Source organism: Falco punctatus, assembly GCF_963210335.1.
Source record: "Falco punctatus genome assembly, chromosome: 3".
Lineage (NCBI taxonomy): Eukaryota > Metazoa > Chordata > Aves > Falconiformes > Falconidae > Falco > Falco punctatus.
Genome location: NC_137582.1, coordinates 108,379,174 through 108,403,029, shown reverse-complemented (window position 1 = coordinate 108,403,029; position 23,856 = coordinate 108,379,174). Strand labels below are relative to the sequence as shown.

The following is a 23,856-nucleotide window of genomic DNA, read 5'->3' as shown; positions in this document are numbered from 1 at the left end:
GCATTATCCAAGTAACTTTGTTTTAACAGGCAAGTGGGTAGGATGGGTGATTAAAGGAGAAAAGAAAAAGAAAAAGATAAACTTATTTGGTGTTGTCTTTTCACAGTATCAGCACTTTGCAGGCCAGTTCTGGGATATATGCTTTGCTTTCATGTGGTGGTATTGATGCTGGGCACTGCTGAGCAGGGCTGTGTGTATTAGAACCACATGGGAAGTCTTAAAGCAACTTTAATAGAAAACTTCTGGGGCCTGTAGGAATTTAGCTTCCTTCCTCCATTTCTGTGTAGCCTTGAACTTCACAACTTTCCAAACCCAGGAAGGCAACTGAAGGGAAGGGCAAAATTAAAACTCTAATGAGATCCTTATTGTATTCTAAATATGTTCAGACATTTGTTTGCAGTTACAGGCAGGCAAATAACCTGTGAGGTGTAGACCTTGTATTTCAACAACTGTATCATTAAAAGTGTAATGGACTGGTTTGTGAGAGTGTACTGCAGCTCTCTGTGTGATAAAGTAAAACTGCTGGACTGGGGCTGAGCAGAAGGCCTGTCTATAACCCTTTGTCACTGTAAAGCGCCATATCCTACAGGACACAGAAGCTTTTGCAGTCCTCAGTGCTGCTATGTAACAGAGCCCTGGGACTGTATGGAGGAACTGGAGACTTGTTTTAGTTTGGGAACAGATGTAGATATTCAAAGGAGCTTTTAATGTATCTTTGAGGGGGGTGAGCTTTGCAGGCAACACTTCCTTGGAGGCAGCATACATGTCTTGAAGTACTTGAAGCCCAGCTTGCTAGTGATGGGTTGAACATAAAATGCCAGACCTTGCTTCCCCAGGTGGCAAAGGCTGAGTCCTGTGACTTGGCTCCCTCAGGTTCCTTGTGGAAGCTTACAAGATGCAGGACTTTGCTCTCTAGTCTCAATTCTTACACAAATGTCATTACTGTAAAGGAAGGTGTCCTGTGTAGCACCTTTTGCTAAAGTGGGTATCTGTTGCTTGTGCTAACAGGCACCGTACGCAGGGCCTGCTAGGATCTACAGAAAGTTCCCTTTCATGTTTGGTTTGAACCATCTCCGGAGTGTGCTGTTTCCCATTGTGCTGGTGAATGCTGCCCAAAACTAATCTTCCCCACACGAAGCTCTGTTTTGGCCAGCAGCCTTGTGCTAAGGCCAGATATTACTCCTCACGAAAGGAAAAGGGGGAGTAGGAGAGGAGAGAAAGAGAACATACACAATCTCCCTACTATGCAAGGCAGCTTTGGTACACACACATGCACCACCACCCCCCCAAAAAAAAGAAAAAAGAAAGGAAAATAGATCAAGAGTACTGTCATCTTCGACCCATGTTCTGATTATGATTTCAGCCGCATAGAAGATTGGTTTGGAAACCCTTTCTTCTAGCAGAAGCTACTTTCTCAGTTTTTTCTTCCTGGATTTCACTTCAACTTGTATCTGTTCCGCTAAAAATGAGTTAGATCTTTAATTAGTTTCAGTTGATGTAGCACCCATTGAGTCAGTGAGGCTGTGATGACTTGCAACCAGAAGCTTGCATGTTGTTATTAGAACACAGCAATTTATAAATCATGCAGCATCCCTGACAACACAGCACAGTCCCTTGTATCTGTGCAACTAATGCCATCATGCATGATGAAACCAGTAAGCAATCCAGCTGGTGTGAAAGAGAAATAGATGCTTATTTTTCCAAAACATTCCTAATGCCTGTAGAAATACCTGGCTGAGTATCTTGAGGGTCTTTTTATTTAGACTTCAGGGAGAGAAGTGGATGAACTTGTGCTTCTCCGCCATAGGTGGTATACATTAATGGGCCTGTTCTTCATCTTTACTCTCCAGCATTTGTACAGAGGAGAGAACTGAGCTGCGAGTAATAATAGCAATCTGGAATGTGGATCCATATCATTCTGGCATGCAACAGTGGAAACTTCAGTGTGGTTCAAAATGTGGAAGTGCTTAGTGAATGAAACCTGTTAGCAGAACAGATCTACTAAATGCAAATAGTACTTTCCCCTGCATCACCGGTATGCAGGGTGTTAGAGGTATAAATGGACACCATGGGATGCTTGTTGCTGCGCCAGGAATATGGTTGTCTGGAAAGACTGTGACTCAGGAAGTAAAAGCCAAATGAAAATGGATGAGATCTGGCTCAATGAAAGTCCTCCAGCAGGTGCCAAGCCAAGACTTCAGTGTGTTTGTAACACCTGCTAAAGAGAAGGATATTGGCGTGCTCTGGGGCTTAAGGAAGGGAACAGAGACCTGTGAACTCCGAGCACATGGGAGGACAGCTCATCTCCCTCCTTTATTCCTGTATCTTCTCTGTTGCTTTTTAGCTGGGTGCCCACGGGTAAAGTGCTTAACTTCTGCCTCAGTTTCCCTCATAGGAACGCGTAGATGATACCCAGCAGGGTAGGGATCTGGATTAATAGCAGTAAAGCCTTTTGAGTGCTTCAGATAAAAGGCCTGCTTGGTTTTGGGGGCTTGTTTTTTCTGAAAGGGCAGGAAGAACTGGTTGCTATCCAAGCAATTACTAAATGTAAATAATGCATCTTTTTTGAAATTCAGCGTGGGTGATATTAACAGATTAAAGTATACAGGAACCAGAGGAGGAAACAGTCAGCTGCCTATAGGCTCAAAGGACATCTGGATGGTACAGATATGAGACATTTGCACAGGTGAAGGGGTCATTTCTGAATTGCCTGCAAAGAAGTTCAGCAGTTCTGAAATTCTCTCTTTAAAGAGATTAATTAGGATGGGCTATAAATGAAATTTTAAAATTGAAACTGGAGGCAGCAGTTGGTAGTATATTATCCGCTGCATGCCTGTTAGGCTGGAGGAAGAATCCATAAACACAGCTTTCAGTTTTCAGAAACAGATTTGTTGTTGATGGTGGTCCCATTCCTCCTTAGATGCCCAGCACATACATCCTTCGGTCATCCCTCCGGAGAGGTGCGCCTGGAAGAAAATTGTGCTAAAGGCTGCAAAAATCCCATTTGTTAAACCTAGCATCCAGTCCTGCACCTTTGTGGATTCATTGGCTGACCTGATGGGGGAACAACCAGATTTGCCTTGGAGTCTGCAATCCTCTCTTCCTCTGCAGCCTGCTCTCCAATAAGGCTCAATTCCCACTGGCAGAAGAGAAGAGATCCAAACAGTCTTATTATCCAGCTTTGTTCAGATGCAGTGACTGAAATGGGATGCAGTGTGGGATCCAAAAGAGTGCTGCATCCAAACTTCTCCAAACCATTAACAAGGAAGGAGGATGTTTTCCATGTTCGCTCCTGTTTTCTTTCTCCCTCTACCCCCATTCAACTATGTTCCCACTGGCTGGTTTTTGCCTGATGAGAAAGGAGGGGGAGAAGAGGGTGGAGAAAGGGAGGAGCCTGCAAAACCCAAACGTTATCGTTGCAGAAACTTTGCTCTTAAAATGCAACTTCTGCTTTAAGACAGATTGCCGAGGCAGAAATCAAGGTTGGCTGCTGAACTATTTAATTTCTGTCTGCTTCTCTGTGCTTAAGGGTGATAAATAAAGATTTTCATTGTTAATTGTAACCACATGTGAACTCCAAACAGAAGGATTAGGAAGGGAAAAAGGCTAGGGTCATTTTTGTTCTGTTTCCCAGGTCTTCCCCAGCAGCTTGGTTACGTTTTTTCCTTGCCTCCCTGTGCATTTTAACAGTATGTTTCTGGGAGCCCGGAACCCCGTCTGCTTAAATAGAAGAAGTCTGGAAGGTATTTGTGAGTCAGCAGTTCAAACTTTACTGACTCTTGGTACCAAATTAAAATCTAATCAAGACCACTGCTGGGTTCACTACTCAGGAGCGGAGATGGGAGAGAAGGAAACTAGCTTCTAGTTATTTGGTTTTCTGCTTTTTTTTGATGATGTTTTTCAGTCTTTCAGATATGCTTCACTCATTCCCTGTAACAGATTACGTTGGATTTTCTGTCTAGGGCCTGTCTTCACAGGGCAGAAAAAAGTTGCAGTGCTCCAGCAACCTACTTTAAAACCTTAGTGTAAGTAAGAGCTACTATAGTTTTAACATTGCATTAGAAACCTTGGTATTCCAATGACTTCGTGACCTACCAGCATTTGTCCCTTACCAAAACCCACCCTGGCTTTGCTAAACTTAGGCCAGTCTAGACAGACCCTTTAATATAGAGCATCTAATTAACTGTGTTAGCATCTCTTTTGCTCTGCCTCTTTTGTGTGTTCGTCTTGATTAAAAGACACCATATTAATGACTCATTTAGCAGGATTTTATTTACTTTCCCAGCAGGAGCCTGTAGTAATTCACCCAGTTGTTTTTCCAGCCCTTTGTTAGTGGGCAGAATGAAACGGCAGAAACAGGGTGGGGATAAAAGCCAGCCATGTGGAGAGGAACACTTGGGAAGGGGAAACAACAATCCTAGCATCGGGTGGATTCTCCATGCCAAAATCTGTGTACAGAACCTAGAGGATCTGAATTACTGTCCTACCCCTTGTGTTAATAGTAAGTTTCAGCTTGTTGAAAAACAACATTAGCCAACTAATTTTTAAAGTGTGTCTCAGCTGCAAGTGTAATTTAGGGCCTTTGGGCTCCAATAAGCTTGAACTCTGTGATGGTGTAAATGTTTGTCATTTTCTGCTTTAGCCTTGCTATGGCAGAGGTGTTAGTGTGAGTGAGATGTCATCTGAATATTAAGGCAACTCTAGCTCCTGGAGGAAACAGTACTCTTGAGGATTAGCCAAGTCCTGCATTAATGCAACTGTGGAAGCAGCAAATATAAGGAAATTCCATCTTGTGACTGCCAGTAGCGTGTGTTTGTCCTGTGGTTATTTGTACCTGCTGGGATAGCTCAGTGTCAGCTCTTCAACTACTGGTGTGTTTTATGAGAGCTGTGTCTTGATTCTTAGATCTGTCTATATTTATATTTCTCAGTGGGACTAATAAATGCATTACGTCAGTGCTATGCTACTCCTCTTCTGGTCCCCTGGCTCCTCCTCTGCTCTCAACAATGAATGGAAGCATGTTGCTCTCTGTAGCCTTGCTCCCATTGGGGATGGAAAAGAGCTTTGGCCTGCAGCAGTAAGCTGCAGTATTTTACACCATACTTGGCCTGCACTGGAAGCAAAGGATGCAGCCTGAGCTCCTTTAGGTGTCTTGGCTGATGTCATTCAGACGTCACTGCATGCTGTTTCCATCCCTTTAAGGACTGGGTTCTGCAGCTCTTTAAGAACTGCTAAAGTAATCTGAGTTCTTAGCAGTAAATTGCAGGGGTGGTGTCTGGGTTTAAATGGGTAATTCTGTCCTCTTTCCCCCTCACCCAATGATATAAAGCAAAGGATAGGGAGATGAATATTTTTTTACTTTGTACACATAAGGAGACTCACATGGCATTTTGGATGTTCTGTTCAAGGTGATTTCAGGACAAAAGGTGAGAAGCCGCAGGTGCTAGGAGAAGTCCCCCAAACATGCTCCCTTCCATCCCTTTCTTTGCAGCCCACAGTAAAACTTCCAATTACTTTTCTGTGTGAGCAATCAGGAGACATGTGGTTAGCAAGGAGGACAATGTTTTTTCCTGGTTAATTTGAAGTGAGTCCACTATTCATGAATCCATCTTGTGTTGGCTTTCAGAAGGCAGCGGAGAACCTAAAAGCCATTGTTCCTATCAAGTTCCACATCTCCAGCCGAACAGATACTGGTGTCCATGCACTCTGCAACTCTGCTCACCTTGACATCCAGAAAGCACCGGGGAAGCCAGCTTTTAAAGAGAAACAGCTCGTCTACAGTCTTAATTACCACCTGAGGCCTGAGCCAATCCGGTGAGTTAGTGGCAAGTCAAAATTTTTATTTTGCCCTTGTTGGAGAAAGGAGGAGATGCAGCAATGATCTCCCATCTTCACCCAGGCAATGTATTTTCCCGTTACATGTGCTGGCAAACCACTCCCTTGCACATGTGTATTTCTGCTGCTACCAGACCCCTGGCATGTTAAAGATCAAACTTGTTCCACCATTGTCATTATGAGATAATCTATGCTGGTACCCTTAAAACAGGAGGAGTTTTGAGAGACAGGGATCACCATGTAAGTATTGAATCCACTGGGACGACTCTAGTTTCACATGTGAGCCAGAACACTACTATTTTAACTTCCAGTGCTACTTTATTCCCCAAACTCCCTAATTTTCTTTGTTCATTGAATTGGCATTTAGCAAAAACTTGGCTGCAGTATTGCTGCTCACCTATATCTGTGCAAAAAGATGAAGAATAAGCAAACAAAATTGTTGTTAGTGTTAGCATAGTCTACTCTTCCCTTCCCACGTGATCAGACTCTTTTCTTCCCTGCTAGACCAAGGCTACTGTTTGACGTGGTTTAGAGAAGTTACATCAAAAGGCCCAGTTTAGTATTTTTATAGCAAGACTTGATGTTTTATTCACTGTTCACACTATACCCAACTGTTAATGACTAGGGAGAGCTGCATATGAATGTGTAGTGAGGAAGTTGGTACAACAATCTGCAGAGAGCAGAACAGCCATTTCTTCTTCCTGTGTTCTTCTTTCTTCTTGTTAGAGTTATTACTTCTTGCAGAATTCCAGAGCAAGCTTATTCTGCATGAGCTACGTCTGAATGCCCACCCTCAAAGGCAGAAAAAAAAGATCATTAAACTAACAGTTTCTGTTAGGATATTGAATCAATTACATAATTACTATGCCTTGTGAATTTTTCAAAAGGTGGATTGAATTTCATTTCCTTTGCTTTTCTTCTCAAGCTGTTGTGCAGTTTCTCTGTCAGCCATCAGTTTTTGTGTTCTTCCCCAGACGTGGGCACATTTTCATGGTTAAGTGTAAATTGAATGTAGCGTTGGGTTTTTTGGACTAAAAACTAAATCTGTGCTGTGTCATAAAATCAACATACCATTTGCCAGCAGCTGCTTTGCTGCGCTCTATTCTTTCTTGTGTTACTTTGTCTTATTTGCATAAACTAAAAACTCTTCAAGGTACAGACTGTCTTTGTTTGTACAGCATTTGGCACAACAGGACTTGGATCTCCATGCAGTACCCTACTGACGAGTGTGTCAAAGCACTACAGAGTGTTGTGCAAGAAGATGGGTAATTTATAGGAGGTATTTAGATGAGCAGAAAAACTTTGATGCAAGATGCCAGCTAGTAATTACTCAGAGGCCCAGGCTGCTCTGCTTCATGTTACTGCAGTCTTTCTGATGTCTGGTGATGTGAACATGAAGGAAGATCGTGGAGGCAAGTTTCCCGTGCCAGAGCAAGGGCCCAGGACAAAAAAAGCACATCCACCCCAATGAAGGGATTGTTGTGAGAATAGTAACATTACTATGAAGTACGTCCCTCTTCCCTTGTCACCCAGTTAGCTTTATTTTCTGATCTCTTCTGTATGAAATAAGGCCTGACCCAAATGCTGACATAGCAAGGCCTGTGATTTGAGGACTGACATCATACTTGCATCTGTTCTTGGTTTTGCAAGGGAGGATTCAAGTTCTCCAGGGCTTGGGGAGCGGTGAATCCAGCTCTAAATGTGCAGGTGCTCAAAAAGTGTTTGGGGTCTGAAGGAGGGAGACATGAACAATGGTGTAACTTTTCCCAGGAGGTCTTCTGTGCATGTTCCACGTGCTGTATAAAGTGAAGAGTGAGTTAGTCTAAGTTGGCTGAAGCTGTGGTGTGCTCTGCGCAAGGTGTTGATCTGCAATTCAATCAGCTGTTTAGACTTTTTGAGAGTGTATTGCAGGCATTCTAACCTTAAGCAAAGGAAGGAACCCGAGGAAAGCAGTCCCAGGTGGCAGTCTTCTCTAGCTTTGACTACACTGGCGGGCGTTGAGTACCTCTGGAAACCAGGCCCTCAGGATCAGACTCTCCAAGGTGTCTGCTGCTTTTTAGAGGCAACAAAGCAGACTGCCTGCCCCTGGTTGGCAGCAGAGATAGGTTGCTAATCTGCAGATGTGAGTAGGGGGTGAGACGTTCCAGAGTGCCCTGGACATGCCAGTGGCACCTGCAGTGCTGGGCAGAGGCTAGCTAGGTTGCAGAAACTCTGCATCTGCTTTAACATTCTGTGAAACACAGGTTAACTAGTTGTTAACTTGTTGCTCCAGCACTAGCTTACTTGGAGTAAAATAAGTTCAGTGTTGGTCAGCAGTCCCTGACGTGACTTGCTCCAGACCTTATACTGACTCGGTGTGAATCACAGATGGACTGAAGGGGTCACCTTCTGGTCTAGTGGCCATTCTCTAGACCATGTGCTGTGATGATGCAAGGAGCACTATTAGGTGGAGGGCCTCTGCCGCCAGAGTTCTGCTGTGTCACATCTAGAGGGCATATTGATTCCAGGGAACGAATTCCGACCTATGCTGATAGTCATGTCTGTGTGTGAGACTGGTAATTTGACATTTGTTGCTGTAACAAGGTACGTTGTGACTGGGATCCCACCTAGGTACCTTCTGTAGGCCTATGTTGAAGAAGTGTTTAGTGCCTGTAGCTCTCATGGCCTCAGGATTGGGTTTTGCAGTGTCTGCATGCAGCGTTTCTGGAGTTGTATGTCAGTGATGCTTTGCATTTATTTAAATATAGTGGGACTTTTTACTGGTGGGATCTCAACTCGGTCAGTGACTGCAGCAGAAGCTGCAGCAACAGTCTTGGAGCCAGCTGCATTCTTTCGCCTCTGAGCAAGCACCAGGGGAGCCATCAGAGGGTGAAGGGAAAGAGGAAGTAAAATCCGTGGAATCTGAGCTTGGGAAGGAGGGCAGGAAGGCACTATGAGAGCCTTATTACTGGAGGCACATAGTTCTTGTTAGTGACTGTTTATTATGTTGGTTTAACTGACCTTTTTCCCTGGAGGTTTAGAGTTCCTTTGACAGCCCTCAGACAGTTTGGGGACAAGCATAAGGCCACACTGCTTTTCCCGTTTGATCCTAACAGTCTTCTGACTGTCAATGTTAGCTGTTGCTGTCCTTCCGTGAGACCCTCTTACGATGTCTTGGGAGTGGGTGAGCTCAGCCCAAGGGCAGTGTGAGATGACTGTTATGCTGCTTGGGCTTGATTTAGAGTGCATCTGCTGTTAGAAATGCATGACTGTCAATCCCCAGAAATCCATAAGGGAAATTTTTCCTGCCTCCCCCACCTCATTTACAAAAATGTGTTATAGCAGTTTGCGGAGCTGATCGAGTGTTTCTCTGAAAGCAAAGGTTTCGCATTGGGTACCTGAAAAAACCCAGATACTACTGATTTCACTGCTTCTACTGCACAGCCCACAAACAGCCATCCAATAACAAGTCAGATCGTGCATCCCAAACCTGAGATTGAACATTAGCATGATAATACAGGACTAAGAGTTTTGCACTTACAAATGGGCTCTAAAGTAGCAGCTAGATTCCTCTACAGTGGGAGGCTAGAACACAAAGCAAATCTCTCTCTCTCAAGCTAAGTTGCGTGCCTAACATCTGCGAGTTACTGTCCCTTGACAGCTTTCACCTTTTTTGACGTATGTGTGAAGAGTCTAATGCAGCTGCTGTGGGGTGAGGCTGGAGAAGATTTCTTTTCAGACTGCTGTGTCAATTTAAAAAAAAAAAAAAAAAAAGGATTCTGAAATAGAATTTGACTTATGCAGGGTTTTGGTTGTTATTTTTGCTCAGACTGAAAACTAGGTCAGAATATATACTCCCTGGAAGTCAAACTGTTTCTGGGCATTCTAGCAGTAACAGGGAACATGAAGTAGGTCACAGTTTTGATTTCCTTCCTTAAAAGACTAAAGCAATTGTTTGGGAATCAAAACTAGCTGATTTTACAGCCAGAGGGTACCACAGCAATAATCGATCTGTTCTGTCCATCACCAGCCACTGAATCTCAGTCTTTTCCCCCCAAGTTTAGGCTTGTAACTTTGAGTTGTGCTACCTAGCTTTAGTGGAATAAGTTGTCCTCAAGAGCTAAAACTACTGTTGTGACCATGCCACTTTCAATAATAGTAGTCACACATACATAGTTATTGCTAGCTTTGTGATACCTTGACTGATTAGTCCAAGAGCAAACAGGAAATTTGCTGCTGAAGAAAGTTTTAAGTTAGGGAGTGTCTCCAAAATGAGGGAGCAGTGGGATCTCACAGATGGGAAAAGTGTTTTTTTGTCTCATGCTAAGATCTGGCAGGTACATGTCAGGAGGTGGTATCTTCTGACAGGATGCAGTACAGCCCTGATCAGTTAGAGTTGATCAGGATGCAGTCAGCTCTACTTCTCCTTCTGCCTTGGCCTGAACCTTTTAAAAATGGTTTAGCTGCATTCCATTAAGGAGCTTGGTGATGGGCATGAGTCTAAGTGTATTCAGCAGGCACCTCCTCCCTGTGTAAATACTACTTTGCCAAGAAGAATTCTCTCCTAATGCTGAAGAGAAAACTCAGCACTTTCATGTGGTTGCAAGCAGGGGGTGGTGGAGAGGGATCTTTGTGAGAACACATTGTTGTTGATAGAGCTTGGAAGCGAAACAGAATTCCAAGCTGGCTGACTGACTGTATCATCAGCAATAATAATCTTCTTTGTAGCACGATGGGTCTCTTCTATCAACTGCTCTGTCTTAGGTTTGCAAAGCGTATGTGGAAGGACCTTGTCTGCAAAGGCCAGGGTGTGTTTCAAAGATGCGGTAACTTTAGGAGGACTTAGCTGTCCCTTAAGTAGCGATGGTAATACAGTAGACTCATACCTCCTATTTCTGGTTTCAGTTTTGTGAGCACACAATAAAAGCTGTCTGAGTGACAACAAGACAGAGCTGGAATTCCTCCCACCTCTTGCAAATTGGCATTTAGTTTCTGTTGTCAGTGGAAAGAGAAGGATGTACTTCTGGAGACCGACTTTGTATCTAATATATTGCCATTTCTGGTTAGATGTCTTCAGGCTTTTTTTCCTTCAACCTGTGAAATTCAGGCTGTGTTGAAAAGGTAAAGAATGCTGTGAGTCTCTTATTTTCCAGCAGTCTTTCAAAAAATGGGATCTTAATGAGTGCTGAAATGTAGCTGCTGGAATAAATGCTGGAAAGACGTTTCTAGCTAGCTAGAAAGAGCCTGTGGCAGCGATTACACCTGCTAGGAGAGGCAGAAAAGGATGCCTGTGTTTAAGAGCATAAATAGGCTTTTCTGAAAGAATCACTCTTATCAGAGGGACTGAAAGGATGGTTACTTAACAAAAATCACATAAGCGTTAACAAGAGCAGTTCAAGATAGATTAAATGCTTGTGGAGGCATGTAGATAGAGGAAGATAAATGTAATAATTATATTACTGTGTTTAGAAAACACTGGAGGTCCCAGGTTCAAACTCCAGTGCAGGCCTGGAGGATGTAGTTTGCATTTCTACTGAGAGTTCATAATAGTGGAGCAATCTCCTGGGCTTGTTATTGCAAATCATTGTGGAGGCCTGTGGCTCAACTTTTAATTTCTTCTTCTGTGGTCTGAGCCTTTGCAGTCAAGGAATGGGAGCCAGAGGGACTTGAGCTGGCAAAAATCCCTGAAGCACCAACCTTTTAAAGTAAATAAATAGGTTTGTCTATTACTTGATCCCAAATGGTATCATATGTTTTGGCTTCCCTGGGTCCCTTTTCCTCACTATGCCAAACTCCAAAGACAGAAGGGCATGCAGCAGGAGAAAAACTGCCTGCTAAGGAGAGGTATCCTCTAAAGTAACACCTGTAGAGAGATTATGCATGTGTAATAGCGAATTCTTGCTGTGTGATCCCTGCAGTACGGTGAGTAGCCAATACTCTGGGATAAGAGAAACAAATCCAGTAAAAACTGCTTCTGACATGTTCAAATCAATGATAACACTTTGGGAGAGGTGCAGAAACATAGGGAAGCTCTGTTTTCTCCCTTGCCAGAGAGAAGGGTGTTTTCTTCTCTGACAGCCTTCATACCTTTCCTTCTGGCTACCAGGCTGTCTGTGTTTGATGGTAATGGTGGTGCTGGCTTAGAGAAACAAGGCAATTTCTCCCTGTTGCTTATAGAAGAAAACAGGGGAGTTAAGCTGCCTAGAAAGCTGCTTCTTGATTTAACTGCCCAGAGTCGGTGGAAGATAAGTAGACACGAACATCCCCAAAAGACATTTTCTGCACACATGAAACGCGAGGTTCCCAGGAGGTCTCCTGCATGTAGCATTCCACTGTTTTCAAGATAGACTCAGTTGAGATGATGGGTGGGAGGCACCTTTTTTTTCATTGCTGCAGCAAAGTCCGATTTGTCTTGGAGGTTGTGGGGGGAGGTGGGAGGGAAGTGACCTAGTTTCAAGTATCTCCATCTGCTACGACGAGCTGCATAGCCGCCTTCAAGCACGGAGGTGTCTGTTGCTGGGGGAGTCCGTCCTGCTCTTGTTTGGGACTGTGGTTCTGCAAAAGCGGAATGGCACAGTGTTCGTAAGGTGTGCTCCTCGGCTGGAGGTAGAGGGAGTCAGCTTGCTTTGGGAAGTCGCAGTCTCTCACCTTAAGCATCGCTAGGAACATATGTGCTCTCAGCCAGATGTGCAGTACAGTTTGATGGGCTGGGTGAGCTGTTTGGTTTCACAGCACAACAAAGAACGCATGCTATCAGTTGCCACTTCTCAACTGTGGGCCTTTTGTGATGGTGTGAGTGTCCCCAAAGCGTGGTAGCAGATGACCCAAAGTCAGTTTCACTGTGTATCTGATGACAGGGGTGATGCCAGGGCTCTTCTGCCTTGTAGATGCCTGTGGCAGCCTACAGGTGCATATCCTCGGTCACTGGTTAGTCATTGGCTGTCAGGAAGTGCAGTGTCTCGAAGAATCCATTGTATGTTTTAGTTACCATCTATGTGGTGACCAGGCGACAGCTTTTGAATTAGCACATGACATTTCTCTCCATCTCTTTCTCTCCTAACAGCATTCTGAATGCCTACCAAGTGGCCAATACCTTTCATGCACGCTTCTGTGCACTGTCAAGAACCTACGTTTATCGGCTGTTGATGGGCTGCGCTCATCATTCTGAAATACCAGTGTTCGAAAGGGATCTCTGTTGGGCTCCTGCGGGAGGGTAAGTGTGCCCCATTAAACCTCCCTGGGGAGCTACCTCATCAACATTTGGAAAAGGCTTGGCTTTTGGGGGAAGCAAGGGGGGAGTAATTTCCATGCGTGAGACCAGATTCCCCATTTGTATTGACAAGATTTCCCTGTTGGAAGCGGTGCAACTGCACTGAGTTATGTTCACTGAGACCTGAGACTTACAGACTTTTTTCATTGTACTGTCAGTTGTACCTGTGACAAACATGCTTAGCACTGCTGAAATAACTCAGTGACTCCAAGCACAGTCCATCAACAACTTTCTGTGTCTCTCCCCATGGCGGTGATGAGCATTTCCTCAGATGACCTTGCCAGTTCATACAGCAAACCCATTTGGACAGCTGGCTGAAGGGAACAGCGCTCTGATATGATGCAGAGAGGCAGAAATGCATTGCATGGCAGATCTCAGAGTTTTAGGTGTGACCATACAGGCAGGCAAGAATGAAGGCTGAAAAGTATTTATTTATGTAGTTATCTATTTATTATTCCCCCCCCCCCCCCCCCCCCCCCCCCCCAGTCCTGTTTCTGGTAGCAACTGTATGTAAATCTGCTGTCTTATTCCTTGTCTGCGTGCTTGTATGTTTGAATAGTGAGAGCCATGACTCTGAGCAACCCTACAATAACAAACCCGTGTATCTAGCTCAGTGTTCACTTGTGTCTTGGAGTAGCCACTGAGTAATAACAAATCAGTGCTTGTATATGCAAGGGAAGAAAAACAAATTCAGTGCCATTTAAAAAAACCAACAACTTAGGACATGATAAACAGTGAGTGAGGAAAAAACAAACAAAACCCAGAATATAATTTGTTATTGTCCTTTCAGTTTATGTTGTACTGAGATAAACATACATTGGAGAAAACTGGTTTTCCACAACATTATAGAAAAACAGGTTTGTAGCTGGTTGTGGCCATTTCATCACCACTATTGGAGTAACAATTGTGGGTAGTGGAAAAAAATGTAATCTCAACTGTCCTAGCAGAGGAATGAAGATGACATTGTCCTAACGTTAAATTGCTGACTTTCTTTTCTGTGGGCTGTGGAAGGGAAAAATAAGTATGAAATTGCAAAATTAGATGTTATGTGCACAACGTGCCTTCATCTTGAGCTTTGTGAAACAGCATTTAATTTAATCCAGACACTGCAGTTAACTTTCTCAAATAGCAATACTACATAAAGGGATAGGGTGAGTATTTAAGAAACTCTGAATGGGAGCTGTCTCACTAAAAGTTGGGATATTTGGACTGCTAGTAGTGGAGAAGCTGATAGTGTCTGCACTACTGAACACATCTGGTGTATAAAACACATAATAAACTTTAAACTTCTGTAGGCATCTGAGTTGCCAACTAGGTGACATCAGCGCTTCTCAGTGTGACCAGGATACTAGTAATTTTTCTTGAACACAGTGAAAAAGCTTAATGGTGTTGGAAAATCTCATCTTGATTTTTTTTTTTCTTCAGGAGCATTTTGACTTCTGCTAAGATCTGAAAAACTTAAGCCATACATCATGCATACTAGCTCAGGGTGTTCTTAGGAGAAATTTACAAAAATACAATAAAAATAAGCATCTGTGCAGCAAATGTATTTGTAAATCTAAATTCCTTTGCTTGAGACCTAGATACTTCCAATGAAAAAATCTGAATGACACTTGACATTTGGAGTTTTACCCTTGGCCCTTTCTTCTGTAAAATGCAACTTTGGGTTTACGCTGGCTTCACCTCTGAAAGTTTGCTCACTCATTCCATTTCTGTTACTTCCTAATTTCGTCTTTTGGCTGTTGCAAATCTAAGGTTTGGAAAGCCATCATAGTGTTCGATGTTTTCTTACCTGGCAACATCTTTTTCAGTTTATAAGATCCAGATACTGCAAAGGATTTTGGTTCGGTTGCCCTACACTCTAGCCAACAATTTGAATAGAGTTATTTGAATTGAGCTGTTACAAGCACAGCAGGATAAAGGTTTGCGTAAAAGCATGTGCCTGCCAACCCCTCATCTAGCTTGGGGTTTTCAATACCTTCAGACCTCAGGTCACTTGGCATCTTGGTTTGTGGTTTGGGCCGTTACAAGACAAACTCCATTTTGCAAAATGTTGTTTCCACAGTGCTGCAGTGTTAAATCTGCATGCCAAATTTAAGCCTCTCACCAATTAACTGGACTTTTGACCCACTTAACGTACTTGGTCCCACCTGATGCTCCTTTCCTTTTGCTCTGCATGTTTGATTTCAGCTACCTGAATGTGCCTGCCATGCAGGATGCAGCACAGTTCCTGCTGGGAACCCACGACTTCAGCACCTTTCGCTCACTTAACTCTGAAACACCTTTTCAGTCTCCAGTCAGAACCATCCTCCAAGTAGACATCCAGCCCTCTTCTGGTTTCCTGTCCCACCACTATGAACACAGGTGAGAGCCTCGATACTTCGCTGCAGAGCTGCTCTGGTCAACTGGTGCTTGCTTTGTCAGAAAAGCTGCTTTCCAGCACTGCTTTGGGAACTGGCCTCCTGTTTGCTGTGCATTGCTTTCACAGTCCTGTGATGGTGTCAGCAGGGTTCTGCCTAGTGACAGCTTGGAAAGGACGTTTCTTGCCCTCTCCTCCCCGATGTCCTGAGGGACAAAGATGAGCAGGAATGAGGGCAGGGAAACTGGTCCAGTGATTTGTACATTAAAACACAGACTGTTATAAACTGGTGTATGGAATCTGGTATGGAGTAATTCCTACGAGGTGCTTCCAGCATTTATGCTCATTTTTGTTGCTAACAACCGGCTCCGCCATGGGAGGTGGTATTTCCCCCTCTCTGCCCCCGCCCCAGTGGTGTCCTGGCTTTGCCTAAAGGCTACAAACAGAAGGAAAAAAACCCACCCAACACCTAGGTCACTGCTGTAGCTATGCAGATCATTCAGTTCACACCAGTAACTCCTACTATCTTCCCAGGGAATGCTGATGAAGGGAAGTCCAATATTTCTCAGTCATTACATAAACAAAAGATTGTTGAGTGTCGGGTTCTTTCAGGACCAGGTCTTGCAAGTATTGAAATTAAGTGGCGGGATGTATTCTCTCTCTAGCAGAAACTGAAGTTTTTTCCCAGAAAGATAATGGGTATTTATGATCTGAACATGGATTTTGCTTTCATGCTTGCTTCTTTCACGGATAAGTGGCTGATGCGTTTCAGCTTGAAAGCAAACCTTGCTGTTGTCTGTCTCCAAACCATATTTTCCTGCTTTCTGATTAGGAGAAACCCCTTTTCTTTGTAGTTTTCCCCAACAACCTTCCATTAGATTTGAATACCTACTGAGTTGTCTGTAACAACAAGTGCCATGCTCCAAGCTTTGGCAGAGCCTCGCTGCAGTTTGCAAATAGCCTACTGTTTCTTTGTCCATGTCGTAGAACAGTGTATGTTGCTAGCAGTAGTGTAAGATAAAAACTGAAAGCAAGCTGCAAAAACAGAGAGATCTGTATGCTCTGAGTAACCCTGGTCTTTCAGTTCCTCCCATCTTCTCTGATTCCTGCTATTCCTGCTCAGCGTTGGTGCTTGTCAGTAAACAGCTGCATTATAAAGAGCCACCCAGTTGACTATGGCACTTCCACTGCTGCTCTCTGCTGTATAAGCACAGGGATGTGGGCAGTTGGTGCCAGATACAAACACTTCCTACCTTCTATGCAGCTGAGAAACATCATCCCCATGGGAAAAGGAAGGCTGGAGCGGAAAATGGGTGCTTTCGTGTGGCTGCATTCTTGCTGTTTATTATTGGGTTGCCGTTGCTGAAAGGAGAGCTTGTCCTCCCTCTGGCAAGTGTGGTTGTGCTTGGGGACGCAAGTAACAGTGAGATGCTTCATCCACAAGATTATCTTGTCCTTTATGATGAGTAGCATTGTAAGTGGCAGGGTCCCGAGTTAACCTGAAAATAACCATTAAAAGTCTTGTTAAGATCACCTGTGAGTGCATATATACAGGTTACTTTCCAAATCCAGAACTGCTATTGTCGGTTTTCTGATTTCCGAGATGTAATACGGATCGGCTCTTTTCTTATGTCTTCGATTTTAACGGTAAAAGGGAAATTGCCATTCTTCGCATAACTTGCTGCATAAACCCATCCCACACGAGGCCAAAAACAGCTCATACGAGAGAGAGAGAGCAAACCTAAACTGGATCAAAAGCATCAAGGAAGTTGCTGATGGAATATTTTTGCTTTTGGTGACACGTGCAGCCAAACTTGTGTTTTATAGTGAGTCATTTTTATAAAGTGTTGATATTAATTGATTTAATGAATGCTTAGGCTGAAGGGGATGGCTTTGAGAAGCCTAGTTTCATGCGTTAAAATGGCATTTAACTCTCTTAGACTACTTTGTTAGTAATAACCACAACCGTGAATTTTCTGATCTAGAAGAAAAGTTGTGGGGTTTCGGTCTTTGTGACGGGCTAGGTGGTGTTGGGTTTTTTTCCCCTTTGTTAAGGGGTTTTTAATTACAGTGTTGTAGTTACTTTTAATCTGTAAAATTCTCTGAATGTGAACAATTGCACTCATGGAGTTCAGTGTGTGTTTGTCCGTTCTGCAAATAAGACACCAAATATGCCTGAATTTGTGTATATGTGTGTATTTCTTCACTGCAGTAGCAGAAGTGAACTGTTCCTGCAATGAAAGGGCTGGGATAGCAGTAAAGCTTAGAAATAAGTAATTTTTTAAAAAAGCTTGGGTTTTTTAGCCTAATCTAAGGAATTTTTTTCCTGTTTCAGAGGGAGGAATCCACAAAATGATAAACTGTGGTCTCTTAGTCAAATAATGCAGCTTTTCTTTCCTTCTTTCCTTCCTTTCTGAACTTAAACTGTTCTTCTCAATTGACCACTTGTCTGTTTAAAAGACTAACTGTTAAAATGATTCTTTCCATCAAACTCAGTTGCTCAGCAACAGTGGGAATGGAGTTAGTGTCCCATCCATACAAAATGCTTTTGAATGCTAAGGATGTGTTCAGAGACTTAGCCCCATCACTTATTCCTAGGGAGCGATTGCTCTGTCACCTGTTTTTGAGCAGAACATGTATTATTCATTGCAAGGTGCTGGCTTCTGCTGCCAAATGGAGAAAGACAGCTGGATTTTTTTGCTGGTAAGCAAAATTATCTGTGAGATTGACAAGAAAAACACAAATTCCCCTTAAAGAAAAACATCTTGTTCTCTTTTAAAGTTTAAGAGATATTTTTCCCAAGTATCTCAGCTCATCTTTTGTGGCTTAATATATCTTGTCAAGACAACCAAGACAGGAGAATCCTGGCTAAAGAAGGTGCATGCAATTTGATGAGAGGGGGATTTGTCTCTGTTTGAAAAAATTGTCTCTTGCGCTTTGCTAAAGAGCTGAGCTGAATTATGACCTCGATATACTGGGCGTTTGTGCATGTGTGTAGCAATGCACATGCCTGCATGCCATGCACGTTGAGCTGGGGGGAGAGCAGACCATATGTAAGTGGTAGAAACACTGTCGTTTCCTGACATAAAGAGGAATCCGGAGGTAGGAGCTGCCTTTGCATATGCCCACATACACAACAAGGAAGGCTAAAAGCAGTAATTTATCTGTAAATCCTGCGACAAAACAGCTTGTGGCTGCTCCCTGCAACGACTATTTCAGTTTCTTTTCCTGCTAGCCCTGCCCTGATGCCCCATGTGGGCCTGTGAATCGTGGTGTCCCTGCTTCACCTTTCTTCTGTGGCCTCCAAGAGCTGCCTCCTCTCCCAGGGAATGGGCAGCCCCTTTCCTGATACTCAGGTGTTTCCAGCAAACCCAGCCTGTCCATCTGAACCCTCCAGGTGAATATGTTGCAGCTGTGCTTTTCTCACAGCCAATTCAAATCTCCATAGCCCTTTGATACCCAGCTACTGGGCTCATTGCAAGGGAGGAGAGCAGAGGGTTTGCATGCAAATACTTAGTTTTCTGGCTTATGTCAGGTAAGTTTCATTTCTTTTTGCTGTAGGAATGCTATGGGGTATAAGGACCACTTAGAAACAAACTTGCTAACAGTTCATTTTTATTGTTATTGTTACTTTTATCAAAGCAGCTTCTAGGATTTCTTGGTAGCCTGAAAGTTTGAAGATGCAGGTATTGAAGTGATAACCTAATTTTTGTGCTGTTGATACTTGTGTATGTGTTCTTATATATCTAATATGTATATCAGATTTTTATAATTTGTAGGAAGGAAACGTGCATACAAGTTCTTCCCTGCAGGACTATTCCTGAGAACTGCTTTGCATTGGGTTTTAGTGTTGGAACTGGTACTAGAACATCAACAAAAACACAGAAGTATTTAGAAAGCAACTTGTAAAGATTTAGCAGAGGATGCAAGTGTCGGTGAAGTGTTGGAATAGTTAGCTTCAGTAGAGTTCTTATGAGAAATATAGGTTGCTACCATAAAACTTTCTGGAAAATTGTATCTGTATGAACAGACAGATTTGGTGAGGAGAGAGGATGTCTTCTTGCATAGTAGCATCCATGCAGCCATCCCCAAATATTCATCTGCTATTTCCTGCTCTGCTGGCTCTTAGCCTGGAGTGCTTTCTTGTCTGCTGTCACTGGTGTTCTTATGCTGCAGCTCAATTTCTCAGGCATGTCTGTGTCTTGAGTTGCTTCTCCTGACTTTTCCCATAGCATGTGGATGTTGCAGTAGGCATTGCTGAGTGTTGGAATCCATTCTGCAAAACCTGTAAAGACGACATGACTCTCTTAAGACAGCTCCAAATGAAATGGTAGAGTTGCTTCGCTACTGGGGGTTGTTGCCTCCTTTCTCCAGGAGGCGTCAGACTGCATTCCTCAAATCGGTAGTACCTTAGCAGACCTTATCCCTTTCCTTTTGATTTGAATCATTATATACCTAGGCGTAAGGTAGCAGGAAGATCAAGCCCCATAAAACTAGGTACATACAAACCAGGCAGGAATTGCCTCACCCTAGAAAATGTCTGCATTGGAGTAGCAAATGAGCAGTCTGGTATTCAAAAGCTCACGGTGCTCTTTTGGGTTAATTGGGGGCTGTGCAGCTTCTTATTGTCTTATCCATTCTGCTCACCTTCACCTGTGATTTATACTTCTCTTGTGGGTAGAAGAGCCATTTGAAATAAGAATTTTAAATGCTTTTTCTGTTTTTTTCTTTAGGGGGCTGGAGTTTTGGGAGTTGACGTTCAGGAGCAGAGCATTTCTTTACCGACAGGTACTATTTGGTGTTTTATTCAGCACACAACCTTCCAAGAACCAAAGTGTTGCTGTAACTGTTAATCAGTTTAACAATGTTGTGCCATCTCTGTTGCACAGCTGGTGTTACAGCTGCGTGACACACACGGGGACTTAGCATCGGAGAGGTGAGGTTTTGTGTTCTTTGTTTGATCCAGTAGAACCAGAATCTCTTAAGTTTGTCTCTAAAATGAATGTCCAAAGTCACAGAATTGTGTGGGAGGATGGAAAGTTTTGTTTTCCGCAATCTTTGTCTTTGCAGGCTGAGTGGTAAAAACCAACAGACATATGTTCTTGCTCTGCTGAATGGCACTGGGCCCAGCAAAGACTGCCTGGAATTTTACTTTCTGGCTTCGGAGCATGAAGTAATTCTCAGTGTTGCACAAAGGAGAGATGGGAAGACCTGATTCAGCTATGCAGGCATGACTGCAGGATCTTCCCCTCTGCCATGCTGTCTAGTCTCCACTGGGTTTTCTTTGAAATAACTCCAGTGGGGTTTTCGCTGCTGTCCTCAGGGGAGACTGCTTGCTCCGCAACTTAATGGATCATCTCATTAGGAAAGAGTTGGCTGTTCTCAGTCTGCCCATCCTGGCCATGGTCACACTCTGGAGACGGAGAATAGGCAAGAGAGGGCTTGTTTTTTAGAGGAGAGAGGGGGTGTTTTGTGGGAACAGCAAGCAGCTATTTTTTATTCTGTTTTGACAAACCAAATTTGTTTTTATCCTGTGCCAAGTAATGCTCTGTAAGCTCTCTGACAGTGGGTGTCTGGATACGACCAAGGGAAGAACAACAACATGCTTGAGAAGGGCTTGACATACAGCAGGGATTTGCTTCATCAGATGCTCTTGTGACAAGGAGGAAATGCTGGTAACCCATTTAGTGCGTTAGAACGGAAATGGTACTTAGTGACATTTTGCAGAGAGGACAGTTACCCGTAATGCTCGCCTCAGCCTAATGCCTTCTTTGAACCTTGTTCACAGCAGCCGCCTTGCAGTGAGCTGGCAGGCTATAGGGTAGCAGGAACAGGCTGCACACGCTGAACTTGCACACTTCTACCTGAGCATCAGCTTCCACCCTCCGTCGTAAAGAGGAGACTGAACTAGATGGACCTCTGATGTCACCTCATATAGCAGCTACAAGTATTGCCGTTTGGATGGTTTTATTAGAGAAAAGGGTTACACAGCCCAAAAGGTGTACATATGCATTTTTGCTGAATAGCATGCAGGAGGGAGACACCAAGCACATGGCTGTTTCAGATGCATACCATCAGTCCACTTTTACACTAGCAAACTCCCAAGTGTGGAGACATCAAAGCTAAGTCACAGCATACAATGACCTCTAGTGAGGGATGGATAAAATAACATATGTCAAGTATCTGTGCTTCCTCTCTGCTGTCTGCTTAAAGGCAGGCTCTCGGCACTCCACAGTGCAGTTTAAGATCAGAGCACATGGGGAGAGACAGTGCTTGCCTTTGGATTAAATATATCTTGGTTTGTTGGACCTTTCGTGTTAACGGTGATAAACATGCTCAGGATGCTTAGTGGACTTTGGTTTATTCTTTTGTAAACATTAATGGGTCGGGAAGTTAGACCAATGCTTCATTATAGCACTGCGTTTATGTTTTTGAAGAGCTTGGTGCACTTTGAAAGGTCACTTATAGAATGAATGTTGATTTAGGCCAAATGACTGACTGCGCCTGCACAAGTGGGGGGTGTTCTGGCAGCAGTACGAGAAGGTGAATGAGGCAGGACAGTGTCTGCCTGACCGGTTTCCTCCATGTGGGCTGGTAACTGCTGTTGCCTGTAAAATTTGAGACCGGAGGGCAGTTCTTCCAGTGTGGACAAAGAAAAGCAACTTGGAGATGGTGAAAGTGGGGTGACTTGGGATCAAGCGGTGTGAAGGGCTGAGTTTCAGTGTGGCTCTTCTGTCAGATAAGACTTGGGTCTGGCGAATGTGTGGCATGTTCCCTTAGGCAGCGTGATCTCTCCTATGAAAATGAGTGCAGGTGAGCCCAAGCAAAGTGCTGGCAGGTTCTGGGAGGGGGTTCAGCTCTTGCCTAGCTGGACACCACTGGCCTGGTTAAGTTCACTGCACTGTGCTGTTTCTTTCCCCTCAAGAGACACGTTTCTCATGATGGGACTGTTTGGACAAGCCTGTTCACCCCAGTGGCACTGGGACGGAGCCTGGCTTTCCTTGAGTTTCATCTCTTGCTGAACAAAAGGCTGGAAGCCCTTCTCTATCTTCATCCTTTGTTTCCCCAGGGATCCTCTCTAGGATGCCTTGCTGAGAGTACTTTGGGCACAAGTTGAGGGGCTCGAGGGGCTCTTACTTGTCAGTTATTCCTCAGCAGCCACTTCATGGGGTTGCCTTGACATTAAGAAGCAGCAGGAAGATTAGTGCTCAGTCCTCTGTTTTCAGAAGGATGCCTTCAGCTCATGAAAGGGGTGGAGAGGAATGAAGCCACCACACAGAGGTGTAATAGATAGCTAGCCATAGGGAGCTAGCATTTGGTGTGCAGGTGGCATTGGCAGGTACAGTCTTGGCCCTCCTGGGACAGCATGTCTTCCAGGGATGTGGAAGGAAAGGATGTTCTTTAGCCAAGAGGATGCTGGAGTGTGAGGGGTGCTCACGCAGGAGGCGAGCTCTGTGGTGTGAAATATGCACTAACCCACTAGGTCTGGAACTGTTGAGTGTCGAGGGAGGGAAGGGAAGTCGTGACATGCAGAGGTGTTTGAAATGCCAGCTTGCTGCGCTGGGATGATGTTGCCTCGTGGGCTGTCCTACTTGAGTGGTTTTTTTCTCTCTCTTTTTAAGCTTTCTGAGAGAGAAGCAAGCTGCCACATAGTCCCCCACCTGAAAACAGTATTGCTTATGTATTAAGAACCTGTGAGCTCAGCTCTCCCAGAAGGCATATGAGCTTCCTGCCACAGATGTGTGGGTGCTGCTGTTTCTGAAGCAGAAACCATCCTCTGCTCAGCAGTGTAGCTGGAGATCATTCTGTTACAGGTCCTCATTCTTACCAATGTCTTTAGCTGCAGGGAGGGAAGACTTAAAGGACGCAAGATAATTTTGCTAGTTCTTCTCCCTTCCCTACCATCAGCTTTGGTCACTAGAAGATGCTGTGCCACTACACGTTGCAGACAAGCTTAGCTGCTGCATGCTGTCATGTCACCCCTGTCAGTCCAGAGCCTGGGCAGCCCATGCAGTCCCTGCTAGAAGGGGAAAGAACACCTTTCCTCTGCAGACTGCGGGGTGACTGTGACTGCTGGGGTGTGCTTGGGGACTAAGGGAGTATGATCTTTCTGAAGAAATAAAGCGAGCGCAGGAAATGCTCCCTGGAGGTGTGTGATACCAAGGGCGTACAGGGGGCAGCCAGGACTGGCTTGAACCCAGATGGGTGAGTCTGGACCTGGGATACTTCAGTGGCACCTAAAACATGAGTCAAAACATTCTTTGTGTGGAGCAATGCTTGCTTCTTAACACCCAGCATGTTGGACTAGGAGCAAAGTGCACAGCACTGGGAACAACTGATAGTACTGGGAACAGCAGAAGAGCGCCAGAAATCCAGCTTTCTGGGAATTCTGGGTTTAATAATGATGTACCTA

At 44.2% G+C, this 23,856-nt stretch overlaps 1 protein-coding gene across 4 annotated transcripts in view; it reads left to right on the top strand.

The window, feature by feature from the left end:
* PUSL1 (pseudouridine synthase like 1) overlaps positions 1-23,856 on the top strand; it is a 29,826-nt gene that overhangs the window by 3,288 nt on the left and 2,682 nt on the right. For 3 of the 4 annotated variants that reach the window (XR_013926841.1, XM_080379726.1, XM_080379725.1), the window contains exons 3-6: positions 5,627-5,814; positions 12,878-13,027; positions 15,275-15,448; positions 20,177-20,231. Coding sequence is in view for 3 of the 4 variants with exons in the window: in XM_080379726.1 (XP_080235852.1) it covers positions 5,627-5,814; positions 12,878-13,027; positions 15,275-15,448; positions 20,177-20,231 (567 nt within the window). In the remaining variant the exon portion in view is untranslated. The remainder of the gene's footprint in view (positions 1-5,626; positions 5,815-12,877; positions 13,028-15,274; positions 15,449-20,176; positions 20,232-23,856) is intronic. The other variant, XM_080379727.1, reaches the window with a different exon arrangement.